Source organism: Hemiscyllium ocellatum, chromosome 33 (assembly GCF_020745735.1).
Source record: "Hemiscyllium ocellatum isolate sHemOce1 chromosome 33, sHemOce1.pat.X.cur, whole genome shotgun sequence".
Lineage (NCBI taxonomy): Eukaryota > Metazoa > Chordata > Chondrichthyes > Orectolobiformes > Hemiscylliidae > Hemiscyllium > Hemiscyllium ocellatum.
In genome coordinates, this window is record NC_083433.1 from 17,389,566 (window position 1) to 17,412,125 (window position 22,560).

Genomic DNA, 22,560 nt, shown 5'->3' on the forward strand with positions numbered 1-22,560 from the left:
CCCTGTTATGTTCTCTTCACAACTTGCATTTCTACCTAACTTTGCATCATCAATAGCATCAGCTCCAGCACAGATCCCTATAGCACATCACTGGTTATATCTTGCCAACTAGAAAATGATCCAGGTGTGCTGACGGTTTCCTGATAGCTAGCCAATCTTCTATCCAAGCCAATGTGTTGCTCCCTCGACACCATGACTTTATTTTCTGCAACAATCTTTGGAGCATCTTATTGAATCTAAGTCCAATATATCTATCATATCCTCTTTTAAAGCAGAGTATTTTCTCCAGCCTTAACAAGCTGACCTTTGTGTGGATAATTAGATGCCAAATGCTACAAATTAATTACTGAAACTATGAATGGGTTTTTGAATGCCTAAGGAAATAAATTCCACCTGGGCGAAACAAGGGGCAAGTGACAGAAGGGAGATGCCACCAGTCTTCAGAAAAAAAAGCTAATGCTCATTGTTTGGCCAGAAAGAATGCAGGGCAGTGATCAATTGTTGCCAGCTTAAATATATATTAAAACACATTTGAGGAGGAATTAAAGAACATTATAGGCAGCAACAGTGAAACCTGCAAGTAAGCAATTCTTGCTCTCACTGCAAAACAACAATACCATGCTTACATTGATCCAGTGCACGGATTAACCAGATTACACCTTAAACAGTTTTATTTTTGGACTTTATTTTATCTTAACTTTTGCCCAATTTGAGTTGATGCTGTTTGCAAACCATTTAAATCTAACTGCAGCTTGCACTGGCAGAGGTAGTGTGCTGTAACGAGTGGTGTTCTAGATTAGCCTCTGAACCAGAACCGCATCCAGACAAAACAGATACTTTACTTCATGATTTAAATTAAGTTGGCTGGTTTAAATATATAAAAAAAAGTTTTTAAGAACGAGGAGTTATTTGCTACATTAAAAGAGATGCAAGTTGTTGCTGTATCAAACTTTGTGAAGACACTATAGATTTTATAACCGAATATTTCAATTCAGCTAATCAGCAATTTTGAGTTATTTAATTTTTCATTTTTGAGCAGCATTTATATTGAAGACATGGAAATTCTTAGTTTCTGCTCTCTCAAATCACCTCCTTTGGTCTATGAGACTGTAGCATTAGAGTTACATACAAAATCCAATCCACAACCAATCCGACTAAAATTTAAGCGCAGAATACACCCCAGTATGGAGGGGTCTCAAAGCCTGGTCAGTTTTTTGACACTTCCATATTGTATTTTCTTGATAGTATTGCAAACTTTCTACTTTCAAGTATTTATCAGATTCCCTTTGAAAATTACTATTGAATACATTGCCACTGCCCTTTTAAGGCTGGTGTTTTTTCAGATCATAAAACACCATTTAAAAGAAAATGACGACTCTTTTCTTGCATAATTATCATAATTACCTTGCATGTTTGGTCACTGACTCATCTCCCAAATGGGAAAAAAAAATCTTATTACATAGGACTCAATTTTGAGCACCTTTATTAAAATCTCCCTTTAAGTCTCACTGCTTTCTTTGTTCCAACCCTGGGTATGTTCAGCGCAGCTGCTTTTCTGAATCACTAGGTTCAAGGTTCAGTTTTACTCCAGGACTTTGAACACACAAAAAAAAAAGGCTGACAGGCTATTGCAATACAGAACTAAGGGAGCACTGCACTGTTGGAGGTGCTGTCTTTTACACGAGCGATTAAACGGAGAGTTCATCTTCCTGCTCAGGTAAATGTCAAAGACCTAATGTGCTAATTGAAAAGAGAAGCAAAAAAAGTGTTATTTCTATGATTGTGCCCAGTGGTCATCCTCAATCAATATCAACAAAATAGGATTTTCTGGTCATTATGACATTCCTGTTGAGAGATTGTTTGCTGATTGTAAATTAACTGCTTTTTCTTTTACATTACAACGGTTATTGCACTTCACCTGTAAAGTGCTTTGTGACGTCTGGTGGTCAGGTAAAGTGCTATATAAATGCAAGGTTTTTTAAAAAGCAAATAATCCCACCATTTCCAGTCTACGGCCCTTAGGTATAATTCAGATACATCCCTTCCTTATTCTCTATAAAAGGAGGCCCAGAATTACATAATACTGTATTCCAGTTGAGACTGAACTAGCAATTTAGATTTTGCATAATTTCCTAGTCTCCCCCCCCCTCCATTTAACAATAAAGTCAAGAATCTTCTTTTAATTTACAAAAGCAGCCATACAAATATATGCCACCATTTTCAACTACGCATATACACAATAGTTTCTCTGTCCCTGAATGCCTTTAAAATTATACCATCTAATGCAAAGTTAAAATATATTAATTTTTGACTTCTGGCAATGACACTACAAAATAGTTTTGCAATATCAAGTTCATATTCTTTGAATGAAAATACCCCTATTGTAGAGACTGAAATAGCGGAGGGGAAAAAAATAAACACACTTGGAAAGATGTATTTGCTATATTGAACATTACAGATAGAATAATTATTCTATTAGTCAAAATGACACTGTCAAGAGCATATTTGTTCCCAATTCATGGAGGCTCCTGAAACATCTATGCAAGTCTTATGATGTATCAAACAGTAAATGTAACTCTGGTGTCTCCCTCTCCCACAGAGGTGCCAAGTCAGCTCTGGCCATGTGTGAAATCTATTTTTTGTGCCACAGACCTCTGCATGCAACCAGCATTGTGAAACAAGCAATTTGGGGTTGTAGATATTGCTGTCTAATTTTAGTTATTTTTCTATTAGCTCTATAATAAAAACACAGGTTTTACTGTAGCTGCACCCATCCTGAATTGATAATCTCAAACATCCTGAAAAAAAGGTTCAGCATTTCAATTGCTCCGGTAAGACAGCAAAGCTTGTGCACTACATTTTCAGATCTCTGTTCAACAGCAAACATATCTGAGCCAAGAAGAGAACCGTTACAGAACTGATCACAAAAATGAACCTTTCAATTTCTTTTTAAAATAACCAAACGCTTGATATAAGAACTACTTTTTTTTATTGACCTGTCTTGATAATATAATACTGAAATCTTAATGCTATCATATTTCACAGCTGTTCATTTTAGAATTATATTTTCTTTTAATACATTACTAATTTTTACTTCTTATGTAGCTTAGAGTGTCTGGTTTGCTGCACAAATACTTCATTTTAGCCGTTCCTGCTTTATAATATAGTTCTGCAAGATGAGACCAGCATTTTTTCCAGAAACACTGTTGTGATTTAAAGTCACCGTAGAAGATGAAGTAGCTGGTCGTGATTCGTGTGATACAGAGCTTGGAGTTGTGTAAATATAGTTGAATCCTGCATTGTCTAACATGTCTGACCAGGCTCGGTACTGAAATTCTGCAGCTCCCCAGTAGTTTCTGATACTGGATTCTGAACGGTGGCCAGTAAGTGCCATGATCTCCCGTGCTCCAAGGCCAGCATCACACAGGAGACGAACAGTTGTAGTTCTGAGCGAATGGTTGGTATACCTCTGGGAAAGCCTGGCAGCAATACTGATTCTAGGCATCATGCTTCCAAGATAATTTACTCCCATTGGCTCCCTTTTATACCAGACAGATTGTTCTCTTAACTGTTCTGGCGTTAATTTTAGAGGGTGAAGGTAGAAAGCAGGAGGATCTGGTGGCAACTTGGATATATAAAGTTCAAGGGAAGTGACTGGGCAGTTTACATCTCCTGGCATATCATACATTCGGCCCAATTTCAAAGGATCTTCTCGACTTCTACTTTTCCCTGTATACTTCAATACTGCATAACGTCTTCCGTTAGGATCACGCTTAATAGCAAAAGCATCTGGAGGGAGGTCCCGAAGGATTTCCCGTCCACGTTTTGCAAAGTGTAACTGCAGGTCAAACCAGACTTTGTTCACAAGTGCAAGGGGTGTGTGAAGTCCCAGGACACCAGATGTTCTGATCTTTCGAAGGTCAGCTGCATTAATAGGGGGATGGTGGTTTGTTTCATCCTTTCCTTGTTTTCTGAGTATCTTAAGCACACCCAGAAACACATTATTGGCACTACTGAATTCCTTATCCTGCATCAGGCAGATCTGCCGGCTGTGAGGAGGCATCTTAAGGTGCCTGTTTAAACCTGCCCGAATGGACTTGTAACTGGAAATGCTATAGGTATTACCATCATGATTCCTTACAGTGCCATAAAATTCTCTCAAAATACTATTAAGTTCTTCCACTGGCATCATTTCAAAATTTTCATCTCTGCCCTTTTCAATTAGCCATTGTTTAAGGATATTCACTGCCCAATCTGTCTGCTTGCGGGTGTTCTTCTCATTGCGTTCTTCCTCAAGTCCAATAAGATCTTCTTCAGTCACACTAACATGCCGCCTGGCTCCATCTAAAAGTTCGTTGTTGGCAATTTGTTCCGCTGTCATTTGGTCCTCAAAACTTAGCAGTGTGTTGCCATCGAAAATGCCATAGGTGTAGAGTGGGGAGTGAGACACAGTTTTTTCGGACAGCTGTGAATTGCGGAGTAATATGTAATGTTTTGATATAATTCTTTACATTTTAAAAAATAAACAATAATCCAGCAGGTGGCGTTCATTATTAATGTTTCTGCTGAGGTGTGCTAACATTCAATAGTGCACTCTATTAAACCAATTGCTTTCACACATTACAAACCATGGCATTACACATAACAATGGACAGTAGAAACACAAGTTTGTTTTCAGCTTTAAAAAAGCAACTCTAAATTTCTTTAGCTGCTAGACCTTTCAACTATGGAGATATTTGATGATAAAAACGAAACAGGGAAGACACATTAATTTCATATATGTATTCTCTAGAAGAACTGGAAAAACTTTAGTGCTGTAATGAAGAGAATCTGTATTAGAAACTGGAAAAGGCTTGCAAGTTCTGGAAACGAACCTTGACCGTCTGAACAACTTCCATTTCTGCGCAGTGATGCGCTGAACGACAAGTTACCTGGATGTGGAATTTAGTACTGTTGGAAGAATGAGGCATTGTCGCATCCCATCAAAACGTTCCACTCATGTGAAGGTTTCAGAAAACTTTTGATGGTATCTCTTTTTGAAGATTGAATCCAGCCATATTATGCTGTGCTAGTAAGTGAGTGGTGTTTTATTTAGAGAATCTTTCCAGTTTATTTAGAGAATGCACAAAAAGTAATCACTTTTCCCCTGTCTCCACCCAAGTGTGCATTTTCTTGTTTTAAACAAGATCCTGTATTGCTTTTCATCACTCTTCTTTCTGGTCAGGGCAAAGATGTGAACATACAAATAGAGACATGTGTTTTTCCTCCCATTACATCTCTTTGGGTATTTGTGCAAGGTTGTCACATTTGTTACCTCAAATTCTATATGAAGGCATTCCTAATTTTAATGCTAGGAACTAATTCTAATGAAAAATTTGGCTTTTAATTCCTTCTGCCAAGCTTCTTTGTAGTTTTATTAGATTTGCTTATGAAAACATTAAAATTAAAAATCAGTGGAAAATTAACTTCCAAAAAAAAAACAATACTCTGTAGAGGTTGAATGAACAAGTGTAACAAGATAATTTATGAGTATTAGTAGTGATAAGGTAAATTATTCCCCTGCACAAACAGCACCCACATTCTACCCAAAGGGATAATTTACTATTTCACCATCTGTACCTGGCCAGACAAGACAGACTGCAGTGGGCTTTAACTGATGGTATGATGTATATTGGATGTGCGTTATACCCACCTGGTTGCCACTAGGCGGTGCTTTCTTAGCAGCTGGTGACTCTGCTGAAGCTGCCACAGGATGTCTCTGGGTGGTGGCCTGACTGAGGCTGCTCTCTGTAAATGGAATGCAAGCAATTCATTTAACATTCTAAGATGTTCACACGAAGATGTTGACAGAGAAAACCTCAGTTTCAAAGCTTCCTCTCAGCAAATATTTGGTCCAAATTTCACTGTAGAAATTATATGGAATTAATTTCTAGCCCACTCTGATATAACTTTAAATCTGTCCAACAACTACTTAAAAGAATGAGCACCGTCACCTTGAATACTCAGGTTACATTCCATACAGAAGGCGTTGTGTGCATCACAAGTTAGTAACACTTTAGAGATTGGCATGTTCTAAACATTCACAAGAGTAGGAATAGTCTACTTGATCGCTCAAACTTGCTCTGCCATTCAACAAGGAAATGGTGGATGTGCCCCAGCACAACTCCTTTATTGTGCCAGCACATTATAACCCTCAACCAAAAAGCAGCACAGTTGTAACATCAGGCTCAATTTCAGCTTCAAACTTTTACAAGATTTTATTTTTGAAGACTATTAAAAGCAGAACCTATCGTCAGTTACAGTACCTCCTACAGGATGTACCATTTTTTAAAAGGTAACTACACTATACAATGCAGAATATTATTTTGGTGGAGTGTAGCTTTGTGTCACATTAAAGCTACAAGCTCGAATTGTTCTGCATTTTTAAGACTCTATCCTTGGAATCTGTTATATTCCTTGGAATCTGCCTCAATCCTGAAGGGCTTATCCCCAAAACATCGATTCTCTTGCTCCTTAGATGTTGCCTGACTGGCTGGGCTTTTCCAGTGCCACGCTCTTCAACTCTTTCCAATCTATTAGATTCCCCGTGATTGCTGAAGATATTAGCATTACATGTGCTCATCAAATGTTAGGATAATTTCTCTCCACATTTCAAGTAGCTGATATTAAGACTGGTTCCCTCAATTCAGGTACTGTTGCGTTAACTTCTGAAGGTGGCATCATTGTTGTCTCGAGGAGTTCTCATATAGGCTAGCACACTATCCTTAAATGCCACTCCTGCACTACACAGCTGAATTGGATGGACCCCTCTACTTTCTATCCACCTTGTAGTCTCCAGAGAATCTTCTGCAATGATTTTACTTCCTGGTTTAATGTTTGAATCCCTACAAGATCTAATCTTAGACTTCTCTAGTTTCTTGTTTCCATAATGTCTCTCAGCAACTTCACCTGAAATCTTACCACATTCCTTGTGTATGCCGACAGTAACAGGTGCCAGGTTATTAGCAACGCATCAGGCAATGTACTGTGTCTGCTGTGGTCACATTCTTGATGTTCAGCTAGCATCCAACTAACTCTCTCCAAGTCACACTCACCCACTACCCATCCTCGCTGCTGAACTCTGGCTGCTAGTGCCTGGTAATAATTTGCATTCTATTTCCAAATCCTCCACGGCCTTGTTGCTCTCTCTATATTACTCTCCATCCCCCCAAGCCAGATTCCCACTGCTCCTCTAATTCAGGTCTCTTACGCATTTGGCAGGCATTCATTGTTTTGATTCAAAGCTCAGGAAGTTTGGCTCTAAACATCACCAGGTCGCCTGTTTTTTAGTTCCTTTAAGAAACTTTAAAGAAATTATCTGTCAAGTCATCCTCTCTTGTGAATTGGTGCCAAATTCTGTTAGTTAAGCCACCACAAAAGCATTAACAATGTTTACAGGATCACAAAATGCAGTGTCATTATTGTGTTATGTTAGATCTGCGTTCAAACACAAATTTGGCCATTTAAGATCAGACAGTCTAAATAAATAGTGCCTATATTATCAACTATATTAACAAATCTTACAAGCTGGAGGCAAGCTCCCTGCTGAACCATCCTGGATATATTAGAATGCACCTCCCACAACACCGAAAGAGTCTAAGAGAACACATTTTCTCAGGATGAGAATACGACATGATGCAGCAGGATATTGTCCTGAGCAAGTTTCTCTTTTAAAGGGCCTAGTTATTAAGTAAACAAACTTTGATGGCTTGATACACTGTGAACAGTGCTTTAAAATTTACAAACTTACCTATGTGTGTTTTACATCTGAAAGACCAGAATTATTTCACTCCTTGAATGGGTTACTGCGATGTTATACAAATGTAATACGTATGTATTTTAAAAACTTGGTTTTGCAGGCTGGTTTAAAGTTCTCAAGGGTCAACACTGAGCTGCGAAAACAAATTCAAGAATAGCCTCTTTCCCACTTATCAAACTTGTGAATGGATTTCTCATATTAGAGTTGATCTTTCTTTGCAGCTTCTCCAATTATAACACCAAATTCCGTATTCTGTTCTATTACCCCAATATACCTGCACAAGTTTGGCATGGAAAACAATACTTTTCACCATCTTGGTACGTGACAATAATAAAAAATCGAATATCTGAATATTCAGCAAGGTTAGTATTTATGCATAAATTACAAATTTTCATTTCAAATCTAATACAACTTAACTATTGGCTTTCAGAATAAAAACAATTAGAGAAAGCATTAGATCCAAACAGCCCATATAATTGCCAGAAAAAGCAGCAAGCCTGAGAAATGGGAGCTATTTATAATTCAGCAAGAGGAAGAAATAATTGATCAAGGAGGTAAAATAGAGTGAGAGTGTAAACATGCAGGGAATATAGAAAAAAAAGACAAAGGCTTCTGTAAATATGTGCTGGACAGGCCACCAGCTCATCTGCTCCTCTATATCAAATGCCACCAGAAGCAGCTGAAGACCAAGCAAGTTCAGGAGAAGTTCAATATGGAGTGGCTTCCAGAGCCAAGCAGACAAGCCAACGTCAAACATATTCAGAATGTCCAAAGAGCTCATTTTAAAAATATCCAGAAGGAGCTGAAGACAGCCATCAAGTCACACCATCACGAAACCATCAGTTACAAGACTTGAAAACATCAAGACTGGTTTGACAAGAATGACCACATCATCCAAGACGCAATTTTGCCTGGCAAAACAATCAGCAGCAAGGCAAAAAGGAGAACTCAAATAGCAAAAGGCAGTGTTACAAAGAAGAACGAAGGAAATCAAGAACAAATGGTGGACTAAGAAAAACTAAGGAGCGACAACTCCTTGCAACAAGCATGACATAGGGTTCTTCAATGCCACCAAGGCAATATATTGACCCAACACTTGGCTTCAAACTGGTGCAGCACAAGGAAATAACTGTTTTGAAAATGAGCGAAAACATCAGTTTGAGGGAGATCATTTCAAATATCTCCTAAATCATGATGTACAATTGGTTAAGGAAATTCTCCAACTTTACAATATGATGATCTTGCACTTCCACCTAATGTGGCAGAAGTTGAAGCTGCTATTAGACATGAATAGAAAAACTGTATGAGTGGCTGGGATTTCCAAGAGAGAATTTCAAATTTGGAGGAGCAGAGTTTATCTTTCGTTTCCATCAATTGTTCCTGAATATCTGGAACAAACAAATAATCACTGAGTATTTCAAGGAAGTAGCTGTCACCACTGTCTTTGAGAAAGGACAAAGTGGACTGTGGGAGGTACCAAGAAATCTTCCTATTCCCCAATGTTAGGAAGATCATTGCCCTAATCTGCACTATATGCCTTCATCCAGCCTGAAAAAATTCTTCCCAAAAGCCTCTACGGCCTCTGACCAATCTATGTTACTATGGTCTTGGTTGTCACTGCTTGACAACTCCAAGATAAGATGCCAGGAATAACACCAACCATACTATATCACCTTCATCAATCCAACTAAGGTTTTTGACTTAGTTAATCAGGAAGTGCTATGCAAGACCCTGTCGAAGGTCAGCTGTTCAGAAAAATTCACCAATATTTCTGTCTCCATGACAAGATGTCAGCAGCAGTCCTCACCAACTGTAATAAGATAGAATCCTTAGAGGTCAAACCAGGAGTCATGCAGAGATGTGTCATCACCCCACTTACCAGTGGCGTGGACCTCAACTGGTCAAAATCTACAAAAAAAACACACTAATGACCGAATGACATCACCACCTTTCTCTCAGAAGACAATCCTCAAGTTTGGCAGAAGCATATCTAAGAATTGGTCATAGCCTCAACCTGAAGACGACTCAAAAGTTTGTTACCAACTTGTCCCAGGGCAAGTTCCAATCCATCCGCCCATTAAGATTGAGAGAAATCCTCAAGCATGGAACATATCCCTAAATGCAGGGCACCTCTCTTCCAAGGCTGACATTGATGCCAAGATCCAAAATTTCCATTCTGACCACTGCCTTCAGATGCCCAAAGACCAGAGCCGTCAAAAACCATGACATCTGCGCAACTACAAGATCTGTGTGCATAAAGCAGTCATCCTTCTGATTCTTCTGTATGTCCCCAAAACTTGAACATATAGAGACCACACTCAAGGCCTTTGGGAAGTACCATAAATGCTGTCTGAGATGGATTCACTGCATCAGCTGAGATGACACGTACAGTGGCCTTGAAGGAGCCAAAAGCACCACTGTTGAGGTGATCATCTGAAACCAATTCCACTGGGTTGGTTATATACTTAAGATTGTTTTGTTTGCTCATCAAGTGAACGAGGGTGTTGCTGACTAGGCAGCATTTAACTGCCCTCTATGCAATTAGGGGTGGGCAAGAAGAGTCAACAACATTGCTGTGGGTCTAGAGTCACATGTAGGCCAGACCAGGTAAGGATGGCCGTTTCCTTCCCTAAAGGACATTAAAGGGTTTATGACAGTGAAATCGCACTTGACTAATCTTAGCATTTTTTGAGAGGATGTAACTAGAAGAACAGATAAGGCAAAAACCAGAGGATTTTGATATGATGTATTGAGATATATTTAGATATATTTGAATTTCAACACATCTTTTGATATTAGTCAGAGGGAAATGGATCTGGGCGGGTTACTCTTCGGAGGGTCAGTGTGGACTAGAAGTGCCTGTTTCCACACTGTAGGAAATCTAATCTAATGTAAAAAAATTATCCCACATTAATTTTTCCCACCAGGCTGTAAAGCAGATGGGATTGGGGGCAATATATTAGTGTGAATCTAGAACTGGTTAACAGAGTTGTGACATTTAACTTTTTATGGGTAGCAGGCAGAGACGAGTGGTGGACCAAAAGGTAAGTGCTCTGGCCCCAACTATTCACAAAAAATGTGAGATTTGGATGAAGGAACCAAATGCAATATTTTCCAGGTTTGTTGGCAACAAAATTAGGTGGCCTTGAGAGATGCAAGGACGATGCTAGGATGCCTCAAGGTGATCTAGACAAGTACAGGGTGTGTACAAGCACATGGCAAATGCAACAGAATTTGCATAAATGTGGAAGTTATACACTTTGGTATGAAAGACAAAGGCAAAAGTAGACAAAGGGATCTGGATGTTCTTGTCCCCCAGTCAATTAAAGTAAACATGCAGTTGCAACAAGCAATTAGGAAAATAAGTTGTATGTTGGCCATCATTACAAGAGAATTTGAGTTCAGAAGTAAGGACACTTTACTGCCATCATACAGGGCCTTGGTGAGACCACACCTCGAGTATTCTGCATAGCTCCGGTCTCCTTTTCATAAGAGATTAAAGCTGCCATAAAGATGGTGAAGTAAAAGGTTGATACCGGGGACAGCAGGACTATTGTAAGAGGAAAGACCGGTTTGACTGGGTCTATACTCACTAGAGTATAGAAAAAGAGGAGAGGGGACATGATCGAAAGATGCTAGATGGTGGTTACTTCCTCTTGTTGGGCAGTCTCGCATCAATGGTCACAGTCTTACAATATGGGGTACACAACTTAGGACTGAGATGAGAAATAAAAATTATTCTTCAGTGTGTCAACCTATGGAATTCACTACCACAGAAGGCTGCGCAGGCTAGATCACGGAGTATATTCAAAGAAGCGACAGATATTTTTAGATATTAATGACATCAAGGGGTATGAAAAGCAAACAGGAATATGGAGTTAAGATAGAGGATCAGCCATCATGATCATCTGCTCCTGAATTTTTATGTTTACTTCCCATTCTTAATTATCCTCAAGACGACAATAATGATCCATGCCAGTTCAAGTAGCCTATATACATCCAAATATTAATATTCATGGATTTTGACTTGAAGAGCAAAGAATGTATTTCCACTTAATTTTTTTTTATTAACTCATGAGACATGGACATCACTGGTTGGCCAGCATTAGTTGCTCCTTCCTACTTGCCACTCACGTGGCTGTGGGGAGTTTCGTTTTGAACAGCTGCAGTTCAGTGTGCTATAGATAGACCCACAATATCCTGAAGAAGGGAATTCCAGGATTTTGACCCAGTGATACTGAAGGAATAACAATACATTTCCAGTCGAGATGTTAAGTTACTTGGAGGAGAAGTTGCAGGTGGAGACATTCCTGGTATCTGTTGCCCTTTACCCTCTAGATGGAAGTGGTTGTGGGTTAATGAGGTGCTGTCTAAGCAGACTTGGTAAATTTCTGTAGTGCATCTTCTAGATAGTACATATTGCTGCTACTGAGCGTCATAGGGCTGCAGAAAGGACATTTGAGTCGTCATTGACTGAGGTAGTATGGGCTGAGATTAGAAACAGGAAAGGAGAGGTCACCCTGTTGGGAGTTTTCTATAAGCCTCTGAGTAGTTCCAGAGATATAGAGGAAAGGATAGCAATGACTATTCTCCATAGGAGCGAGTGTGGCAGGGTAGTTGTTATGAGGGACTTCAACTTCCCAAATATTGACTGGGAATACTATAGTTCAAGTACAATACGTAAATAGGCCAACAAGGGGTGAGGCCATATTAGATTTGGTACTGGGTAATGAACCTGGCCAGGTGTTAAATTTGTTGATAGGGGAGCACTTTGGTGATAGTGACTACAATTCGGTTATGTTTACTTTAGCGATGGAAAGGGATAGGTATACACCAGAAGGTAAGAGCTATAGTTGAGGGAAAGGCAATTACGATAAAATTAGCCAGGATTTAGGATGCATAGGATTGGGAAGGAAACTGCAGGGGATGGGCACAATAGAAATGTGGAGTTTATTCAAGGAACAGCAACTGCGTGTCCTCGATAAGTATGTACCTGTCAGACAGGGAGGAGGTTGTCGAGTGCAGGAGCTGTGGTTTACTGAGGAAGTTTATATTAGGATGAGATATAAAGGTTTAATTTAGGGCGACAATTTTACAACGTAGTCAGGAAGGACCTAAAGAGAGCGCCAAGATGAGCAAGGAGGGAACATGAAAAATTTTTGGTGGACAGGATCAGGGAAAACCCTTAAGCTTTCCTTATGTATATAGGGAATAAAAGAATGACTAGAGTAAAATTGAACCAATCAAGGACAGGAGTGGGAAGTTGTGCATGGAGTCAGAAGAGATGGAGGAAGCACTAAATGAATACTTTTACTCAGTAGTTACACCGGAAAAAGACAAAGATAATGTGGCCGAGGAGAATACTGAGATACAGGCTATGAAACTAGATGGGATTGAGGTTCACAAGGAGGTGGTGTTAAAAATTCTGACAAGTGTGAAAATAGATAAATCCCCTGGGCCAGATGAGATTTATTCTAGGATTCTCTGGGAAGCCAGGGAGGAGATTGCCGAGCCTTTGGCTTTGATCTTTATGTTGTCATTGTCTACAGGAATTAGTGCCAGAAGACTAGAGGATAGCAAATGTTGTTCCCTTGTTCAAGAAGGGGAGTAGCGACAACCCTAGTATTTATAGACCAGTGAGCTTTACTTCGGTTGTGGGTAAAATTTGGATGAGGTTATAAGAGATAGGATTTATAATCATCTAGAAAGGAATAAGTTGATTAAGGATAGTCAACATGGTTTTGTTACGGGTAAGTCGTGCCTCACAATCTTATCGAGTTGTTGAGGTGATCAAACAGGTGGATGCGGGTAAAGCCATTGATGTGGTGTATATGGATTTCAGTAAGGCGTTTGATAAGGCTCCCCATGGTAGGTTACTGCACAAAATACAGAGGTACGGGATTGAGGGCAATTTAGTGGTTTGGATCAGAAATTGTCTAGCTGAAAGGTGGTGGTGGTTGATGGGAAATGTTCATCCTAGGTTCAGTTACTAGTGGTGTACTGCAAGGATCTGTTTTGGGTTCACTGTTGTTTGTCATTTTTATAAATAACCTGGATGAGGACGTAGAAGATTGGGTTAGCAAATTTCAGGATGACACTAAGGCATATGGTGTGTTAGTTTTTATTAGGAGAGGGATTGAGTTTTGAAACCATGAGGTTATGCTGCAGCTGTACAAAACTGGTGCGGCTCCATTTGGAGTAGTGTGTGCAGTTCTATATAGGAAGAATGTGGAAACTTTGGAAAGGGTTTAAGAGGAGATATACTAGGATGTTGCCTGGTATGGAGGTCTTATGAGGAAAGGTTGAGGCAGTTGAGGCTATTTTGGTTGGAGAGAAGGTGACTTAATTGAGACATACAAGATAATCAGAGGGTTTGGGTGGACAGTGACAGCCTTTTTCCTAGAATGCTGATGGCTAGCAAGAAGGGGCATAGTTTCAAATTGAAGGGTAATAGATATAGGACAGTCGTCAGAGGTAGTTTCTTTACTCAGTAGTAGGGGCGTAGAAAGCACTGCCTGCAACAGTTGTAGACTCACCGACTTTACAGGCATTTAAGTGGTCATTGGATAGGCACACAGATGAGAACGGAAGAGTGTAGGTTAGAAGGCCTTCGGATTGGTTTCACAGGGCAGTGCAACATGAAGGGCCAAAGGGCCTGTACTGCACTGTAATGTTCTATGTTCTCGAGGTGTGGACGCTTGTGAATGTCATGCCAGTCAAGCAGATTGCTTGGTCCTTACTGGTGTGGAGTTCTTAGTGTTGTTGGAACTGCATCCATCAAAGCAAGTGGGAAGTATTCCAACACACTCCTGACTTGCGTCTTGTGGATGTACAGGCTATGGGGAGTCAGGAGAGGAGTTGCTTTCCACATTATTCCTAGAGTCTGATCTGCTCTTGTAGCCACTGTATTATATGGAAAGACCACTCGAGTTTCTGGTCTATGGCAATCCCAAGGATGTTGACAGTGAATGTTTCAGTGACAGTCACAACATTGATCGTCAAGGGGCAGATTATCTCTTATTGGAAATAGTCATTGTCTAGCATTTGCTATGCAAATGTTACTTGCCACTTGTTAGTCAAATCTGGATGTTGTCCAGATCTTGTGGCATACAACATGGAACATAGAAAAATACAGCGCAGTACAGGCCCTTCGGCCCTCGATGTTGCGCCGATCCAAACCCACCTAACCTACACTAGCTCACTATCCTCCATATGCCTATCCAATGTCTGTTTAAATGCCCATAAAGAGAGAGAATCCACAACTGTTACTGGAAGGGCATTCCATGAACTTATGACTCGCTGAGTAAAGAATCTACCCTTAACATCAGTCCTATACCTACCACCCCTTAATTTAAAGCTATGCCCCCTGGTAATATCTGGCTCCATACGTGGAAAAAAGGTTCTCATGGTCAACCCTATCTAAACCCCTAATCATCTTGTACACCTCTATCAAGTCACCCCTAAACCTTCTTTTCTCCAATGAAAACAGCCCCAAGTGCCTCAGCCTTTCCTCATACGATCTTCCTACCATACCAGGCAACATCCTGGTAAACCTCCTCTGCACCCGTTCCAGTGCCTCCACATCCTTCCTATAGTATGGCAACCAAAACTGCACACAATACTCCAGATGCAGCCGCACCAGAGTCTATACAACTGCAACATGACCTCAGGACTCCGGAACTCAATTCCTCTACCAATAAAAGCCAGTACGCCATATGCCTTCTTCACAGCACTACTTACCTGGGGGACAACTTTCAGAGATCTGTGTACATGGACACCAAGATCCCTCTGCTCATCCACACTACCAAGTATCCGACCATTAGCCCAGTACTCCATCTTCTTGTTACACTTACCAAAGTGAATCACTTCACACTTAGCTACATTGAACTCCATTTGCCATCTTTCTGCATTTGAATATTGACAGCTTTGGTACCGGAGGAGTCACAAACGGTGTGTCAGTGACCATTCCTACTTCTGATCTTATGATGGAAGGAAGGTCACTGATGAAGCAGCTTAAGATTGGACCTTAGACAGTAACCTGGGAAACTCCTGCAGGTTGCCCTGGAACTGAGGTGACAGACCAACAACCACATCCATCTTCCTATGTGCCAGGTATGACTCCAACTAGTGGAGAGAGTTTGTCCCCAATATCCACGGATTCCAATTTTGCAAGGGCTCCCTGATGCCACACTTGGTCAAAATGTGGCTTTGACGTGAAGGACTGTCACTCTTACCCCAGCACTGGTATTCAGCTCTTTTATCCATGTTTACACCAATGAGGTCTGGAGCTGAGAGAACCTGGTGGAATCCATGCTGGGCATCAATGAGCTGCTTGGTAACATGTTGATAACTTCTGTCACTTTAAATGATGACCCAGAGTAAACTTATGGAGTGGTAACTGACCAGGTTGGATGTGTCCTACTTTTTGTGTATAAAATATAGAATAGAATAGCCTTTTATCGATATGAGCATTTAATATAAAATGCAGTGAAAAGTGTATACCGCTTACATAAGCATCCCAGAATAAAATAAAAAGATAATTTAAAGACAATCCAACTTTTCTATCTCTGCTGCTACAGCATACAGCTGCAAAGGTCATGCTCCATGCTTCCCAACCACATCACACCACAGGCAATATCCCCTCAGGAGGTTCCAGCCCACACTATGTTGCCAGTGTCCTGCTGGGACATGCCTCTGAAGGGCCTGTATCAGACATTCCTGGGCCTTCTTTTACATTGTCGGGTAGATGCCAGTGTTGTGACTGTACTGCAATAGCTTGGCATGGGGAGCAGTAAGTTCTGGAATGCAAGTTTTCAATACAATTACTAGAATGTTGTCAGGACCCATAGACTTTGCAATATCCGATTCCTTTAACGTTTTCTTGATATTACATGGAGTGAATTCACTTGGCTGAAGACTAGTGCCCGAGATGTTGGGGACCACTGGAGGTCGAGATGGATCAGCCACTCAGCACTTTTGGCTGAAAACCTTGCAAACGTTTCAGCCTTATGGTTTGCACTGAGCTCTTTTGTCATTACGGATGGGGATATTTGTGGAGCCTCTTCCTTCAGTTATTTGTTCATCATCTTTCATGACTGGCAGAGCTTAGATCTTCTTCGTTCATTGTGGGATCACTTAGCTCTGCTGCTTGGCATTCAAGTGGTCCTGCTTAGTGGCTTCACTAGGTTGACACCTCATTTTTATATATGTCTGGTGCTGCTCCTGGCATGCATGCCATTTAACCAGGGTTTATCCCCTGGCTTGATGTTAATGTTTGACTGGAGGAATATGCTGGACCAGGAGTTTGAAGATTGTGCTGCAGTACAATTCTGCTGCTGTTGATGGCCACAGGGTCTCATGATTCTTAATCTTGAGTTGCTAGATCTATTCAAAAATCCATCCCATTTATCACAGTAATTGTACCACACAGTACGAGGGAGGGTATTCTCAACATGAAGATGGGTCTTTGTCTCAAGGACTGTGCAGTGACCATTCTTACCGATACGGTCATGGATAGATGCATTTGCAGTCAGTAGATTGGTAAGGATGAAGTCCAGTATGCTCTTCCCTCTTATTGGTTCTCTCACCACCAGCTGCAGGGCCAGTATAGCACCTATGTTCTTCAGGATTTGAGCTGCTTTATCATCATGCTGCTGTTGATAGTGGGCACTGAAATACCCCAGCCAGAGTACATTTTGTACCACTGGTGCCCTCAGGTGATTCATCAGGTGTTTAAAACAGGGGTATACTGATTCATCAGCTGAGGGAGGACAGTACATGTTAAATCAGCAGGAGGTTTCATTTCTTTGTTGAGACTTCACAGCAACTCATACAACGGAGTGGCTTGTTAAGCCATTTCAGAGGGCAGCTGAGAATCAACCCCATGGCTGTGGGTCTGGAGTCACACATAGGCCAGAACAGATGAGGATAGCCGATTCTTTCTCAGAAGGAAACAGTGAGCCAGATGGGCTTTTCCAACTATTGACAAATGGTTTCATGTCATCAGTAGATTCTGAATTCCAGATTTTGTTTGTACTGAGTTCAAATTGTATGTGGCAGGATTCACACCTGGGTCCCCACAACATTACCAGAGCTTATAGATTAATAGTCTAGTGATAATACCACAAAGTCATCACCTCATAAATTACTCAGTTTATCTAGTTTAAAAACAGAATAAATCACCTTCTCCAGTTTCGTCACATTGAAGGCCTGTGAAGTAGCTGGACAAGGTTCTTTTTGCTGACGTACAATGTGTTTCAGAAATATCGGTAATGGAGGGGCCATCTGGTGCTTAAATTGTTCGTATCAGAGCTATCACACGTTTCTGCTCATCCCTCATATCCATTAATATTGTGTTACATTCAATTCCTGATAATCTGCCCCCACTGTATTAAGTATTCCATGTTTTAATTACCTAGCTTTTTTAGCACAAGCTGAAAACGTAAGAAATATATGCTTAAAATACCTCGAACCTTGCCCCAAATGTGGTATGAGGGACCATAAAAGTTATGTAGCATTAGACACAATATATATAAAAATATTACAAATTAGCTCCTACTTTCTGGAACAGAAACCCACCTGAAGGCGGCTGAATGGGTCTTGCCTAAATCATAACTCATTTTCTTAAAACATACAAAACATTGCTTGATCCATATATGGATTTCTGTTACACTGTCCTAGAAGTTACTTTAAAGCAAAGAGCTTTTTACCATCTCTGATGAGAGCTAAATCCATATTTCCTTACCAAACCTATATTATCAAAACTCTAAAATGCAATAAAATAAGTGTGATATTATGGACAGCAAGCACCGATTTCAAAAGGTATTTTTCATAAATCACTGATTCATTGCAGTCCATTAATACCTTGAATTGAGACATGGTTGTACTATGATCGCGATGTATTGTGTTTTTATTTTAAAGTGTAACTATGGCACTCAATACACCTCTGGGTTCACAACCGAGCATAGCTCAAATTCAAAGCCCACAACCAGCATGTGGAGACTTTGATAAGAAAAGTTGCTAGCAATAACACTAATATATTTGATCTCGATTGTATACAAAATTAATCACAAAGCTAGCTAAACAAACAATTCAGTTTTCATGGATATGGTTGGATGCAATTATTCACTCACCTGATCTGGATGTTCCAGCACTGATGCTGTCTGAACTGACGGTTAACGGCTGACTTGATGATCCAGAAACTTGTCCCTGGCTGTAAGTCTGTGAAGGCCTTGGCTGTATTGGTGGCCTAGTATGAGGAGGGCTAAAATGTCCTGGGGAAACCAAAGATGGTTGCGTTGTCCGGGAAATCTGAGGTGAAACAGTAGACGGAGTACTAGTCACAGTAGTAGTCTGACTGGAAGCAGCGTTACTTATCTGCACTGAGCCCACACTTCCAGGGGACTTCCTTTGGACTCCGGGGCTTGGCAAGGAAGGACTAGCACCAGTTGCTTTTGCTACATTTGCCGATGCCTGCGACGGGAGTGGTTTGGAGAGATTGTTTAGCATGGGTTGGGACTGAACAGGCAAGATCTCAATTCCAGGTTGCTGGTTAGTCATCAAACTATTTGCTGAAGCCTGAAGGAGTTGAGGTTGGGAAGACATTGCCACTGGAACAGTAAGCAATACTGGCACGGATTGGAGCGATACTGGCATAGGCTGGTTACTGCCAGAGTTTGGCAGTGACGGATTGTTTCCCACTACTGCTGCAGTTGCTGGCAGCACAGGAGTGACCACAGCACCAGATGTCCCTGCGTTCTGAGGTTTAGTCTGTCCGCCAACTACCTGAGGTGGTGAGAGGTTGGTAATACCTGCAACAAAAAAAATCCCCCAATCAGAATTTGCACACAAATATTTTATTTTTTGCACCACACCATTTACCCGAAATTGGAACCCCAAATCATGCTCTCATAATGGGTACAAGTCAAAAGTGTTAGGGAAGTTTCACATGACTGTGAATGCCCTCAATTTCTTTTAATGTTGATCACATTAATAGAATTGGGTCAATTGAGCTCTGTAGTTCTTACTATATAAAAGGGCATATTGGATATAAACTTAATGCAGCAATCCACTGGGGCTCTACTAGGCATCAGGAGATTTTTCAAGCAGATATGAAGAAAGCAAGGCAGATTATGTCACTATTCCACATCAGTTGAGAATGGAAACAATGGGATTGGCAAACTGAAGTTTTAAATGTTGGTATTTCGGACAGATAAATAATTCCCTGACAATGTCAGATTGCACTTTGGCAAACATGCAGCAACAGCATCCTAATCTCCCAGGTGGATGGCTTCCTAAAGAAAAAAAAAGTGAAATGAATAGTATGTAAATGGGAAATTTAATTGCAGTTTATACAGTCCTGTATTGAACAAAAATTGGCAGCTTGGGGATTTACAGTAATAGTCTGAGATTTTCAGTTATTTGCTCCTTTTCTCAGACTGCACATCTACAAGCATTCAAACCTCTTAGTCAAATGAAAGACATTAAAATTAGTAAAGCCTTTGTCAAGGTTCCACATAGGAGGCTATTTGTAAAGTGAGATCACATGCAATTCAGGGTGAGCTTGCCAATTGAATACAGAATTAGTTTAACTGCAGGAGACAGAGGGTAATGGTGGAGAGTTGTTTTTCAAACTGGAGCATCATTCCACAGGGATTGGTACTGGGTCCACTTTTGATAATCATTATTTGTGAAGGATTTGGATGAAAATATAGGAGGCATGGTCAGAAATTTGGAGATTACACCAGAATTGATATTACAGTGAACAGTGAAGAAAGTCATCTAAGATTACAAAATGATTGTGATCAATTGGGTCAATGGGCTGAGGACCAGCAGATGGAGTTTAATTTGGATAGATGGGAGGTACTACATTTTGGTTAAACAAGCGAGGACAGATTTTATACAATTAATGGTAGGGCCCTGTGTAGTGTTTTAGAACAAAGACCTAGGGGTTCAGGTATATAATTTGTTTAAATTTGTATCACAGGTAGGCAAGGTAGTTAAGGTGGCATTTAACACGTGCCTTAAAATTTTCATATTTTTGCATACAGGGGTTGGGATATCATTGAGGTTGCACAGGATGTCGTTGAGGCCTGGTTTGGGTGGGGCGGGGGCGGTATTTTCATTAAGTGAAAAATTGGTCTTAAAAATGCTGTTGAAACTCACTAATCGATGGGATACTTTATTTATACGTACCTGTACTACTTGAGTTTGCAGATTGTTGGCCCGATGCTACACTGTCTGCCATATTCCTTCGCAAGTCCAGCATCTGCCTTACTGTTCCACTGAAATAAATTGGATACAGAAATCTCAAACAAGAATCTACCAATATCAGGCAACTGAGATTTTCCAAAGTTATCATATTCTTGTTTTTCACGGATTGCTAATTTTCTCAAAGTTTCCCTCATAAGGTTGCTTGGTTGCCTTGGAGCTGAACAAAAAAAAACAAAGGAATCTATTTTCCTAAATAACCAGAACAGAGATGATTTATAGGTGAGTGGGGGCTGGAAAGGAGAACCAATAAGGAGATTCCTGATAGATTATTTCTATTGCTGAATTAAGTCAATAAGGAGCCACAATTTTAAAATCAGTGCTATAAGCTTAAAAATAGGGAGACTGAATAGAATGTTCAGCCAATTAGTGACTACTGATATTGACTGTATATTTAAGGCAAATAAAACACTTAAAGGAAGCTTTAAATGACATGGGTGAAGTGCAGAAAAACTGGATAGAAAACTTGTGGAAGCAATTTATTTTGGTTTTCAATTCTATGGAGGTAATTTCTGGTTATGAAAAATGTTTTTAAACAGGCAGAGTAGCATTTCCAAAAACCATGTGACTCAAGCTAAATGACTGGACAGGCTACTGAGAAAGAAAACGCAGGTGGCACAACCAGATACAAGTAGCAAGATTCATACCAGATGTGGTGTTTAGAAGCTTCAAAGTTTTCAAAATCAGGAAGTTAGCTTTTCTGTGCATCTTAGGGAGACAGAACTACGTCTGGGGAACGTACAGAAAATTTTCTAAAGGGAAACTTACTGCCTCTTCAGTTAAATATTTTTTAAAAATGAAGACAGTTATATTCGCTGGGACTGATACCTGCAAGGATATTTCCTGGGAAGGGGTGGAATCCTTCATTTTGCTGTTAAATGATAAGATTTTTCCACATTGTTAAACACAGTTTGTTTTTCTATTTTCTTTGTGTAATAAACTCACATTCTTTTGCTTCAAGCACATTGGCAGTCTTGTGGAAACATTTCAGTGAATAACTACCAGGGTAACAAACAGAACAGGAGCATGACCAAGCCATCCAGCCCTTCTGGCCTGCTCCATCATTCAATGATTATGGTTGATCATCCAACTCAGCAGCCTGTTCTGTACTTTGCCTCCCACATCTTTTGAGCCATTCAATCTTAAAAATTATACCTATCTCTTTCTTGAAAATCATTGTTTTGGTTTCAACTGCTCCCATGGCAGAGAATTTTAAAGGTTCACCACTCTCACAGATGGTCTGTTTTCTCTCTTTTTAAAAAGAAACTTAATTTAGCCAAATTGCAAAAAAGAAGAAAAAAAAATCATGGCCCATCAAGTCAGGTTCACTCAATTATCACCATCAGCTGGCATCATAAACAGACAACTGGTAAAATACTCTCTTTTGGTACGTAAATGTCTTCACTCTTATAATGTAATCTTGGGATTCATGCAGTAATCATAAAATGAATTACTTTTGCTACCATGGCTTAAAATTAACCCATTTGATCAAT

The 22,560-nt window shown here is 40.1% G+C and overlaps 1 protein-coding gene across 13 annotated transcripts in view; it reads right to left on the minus strand.

Annotated features, from left to right (window-relative positions):
* The window catches only part of LOC132831506 (activating transcription factor 7-interacting protein 1-like), a 184,062-nt gene that overhangs the window by 34,336 nt on the left and 127,166 nt on the right, over positions 1–22,560 (minus strand). For all 13 annotated transcript variants that reach the window (XM_060849686.1, XM_060849692.1, XM_060849690.1 and 10 more), the window contains 3 exons: positions 20,993–21,081; positions 18,931–19,608; positions 5,693–5,787 (listed from right to left, as the gene is read on the minus strand). In XM_060849686.1, the coding sequence (XP_060705669.1) occupies positions 5,693–5,787; positions 18,931–19,608; positions 20,993–21,081 (862 nt within the window). The remainder of the gene's footprint in view (positions 1–5,692; positions 5,788–18,930; positions 19,609–20,992; positions 21,082–22,560) is intronic.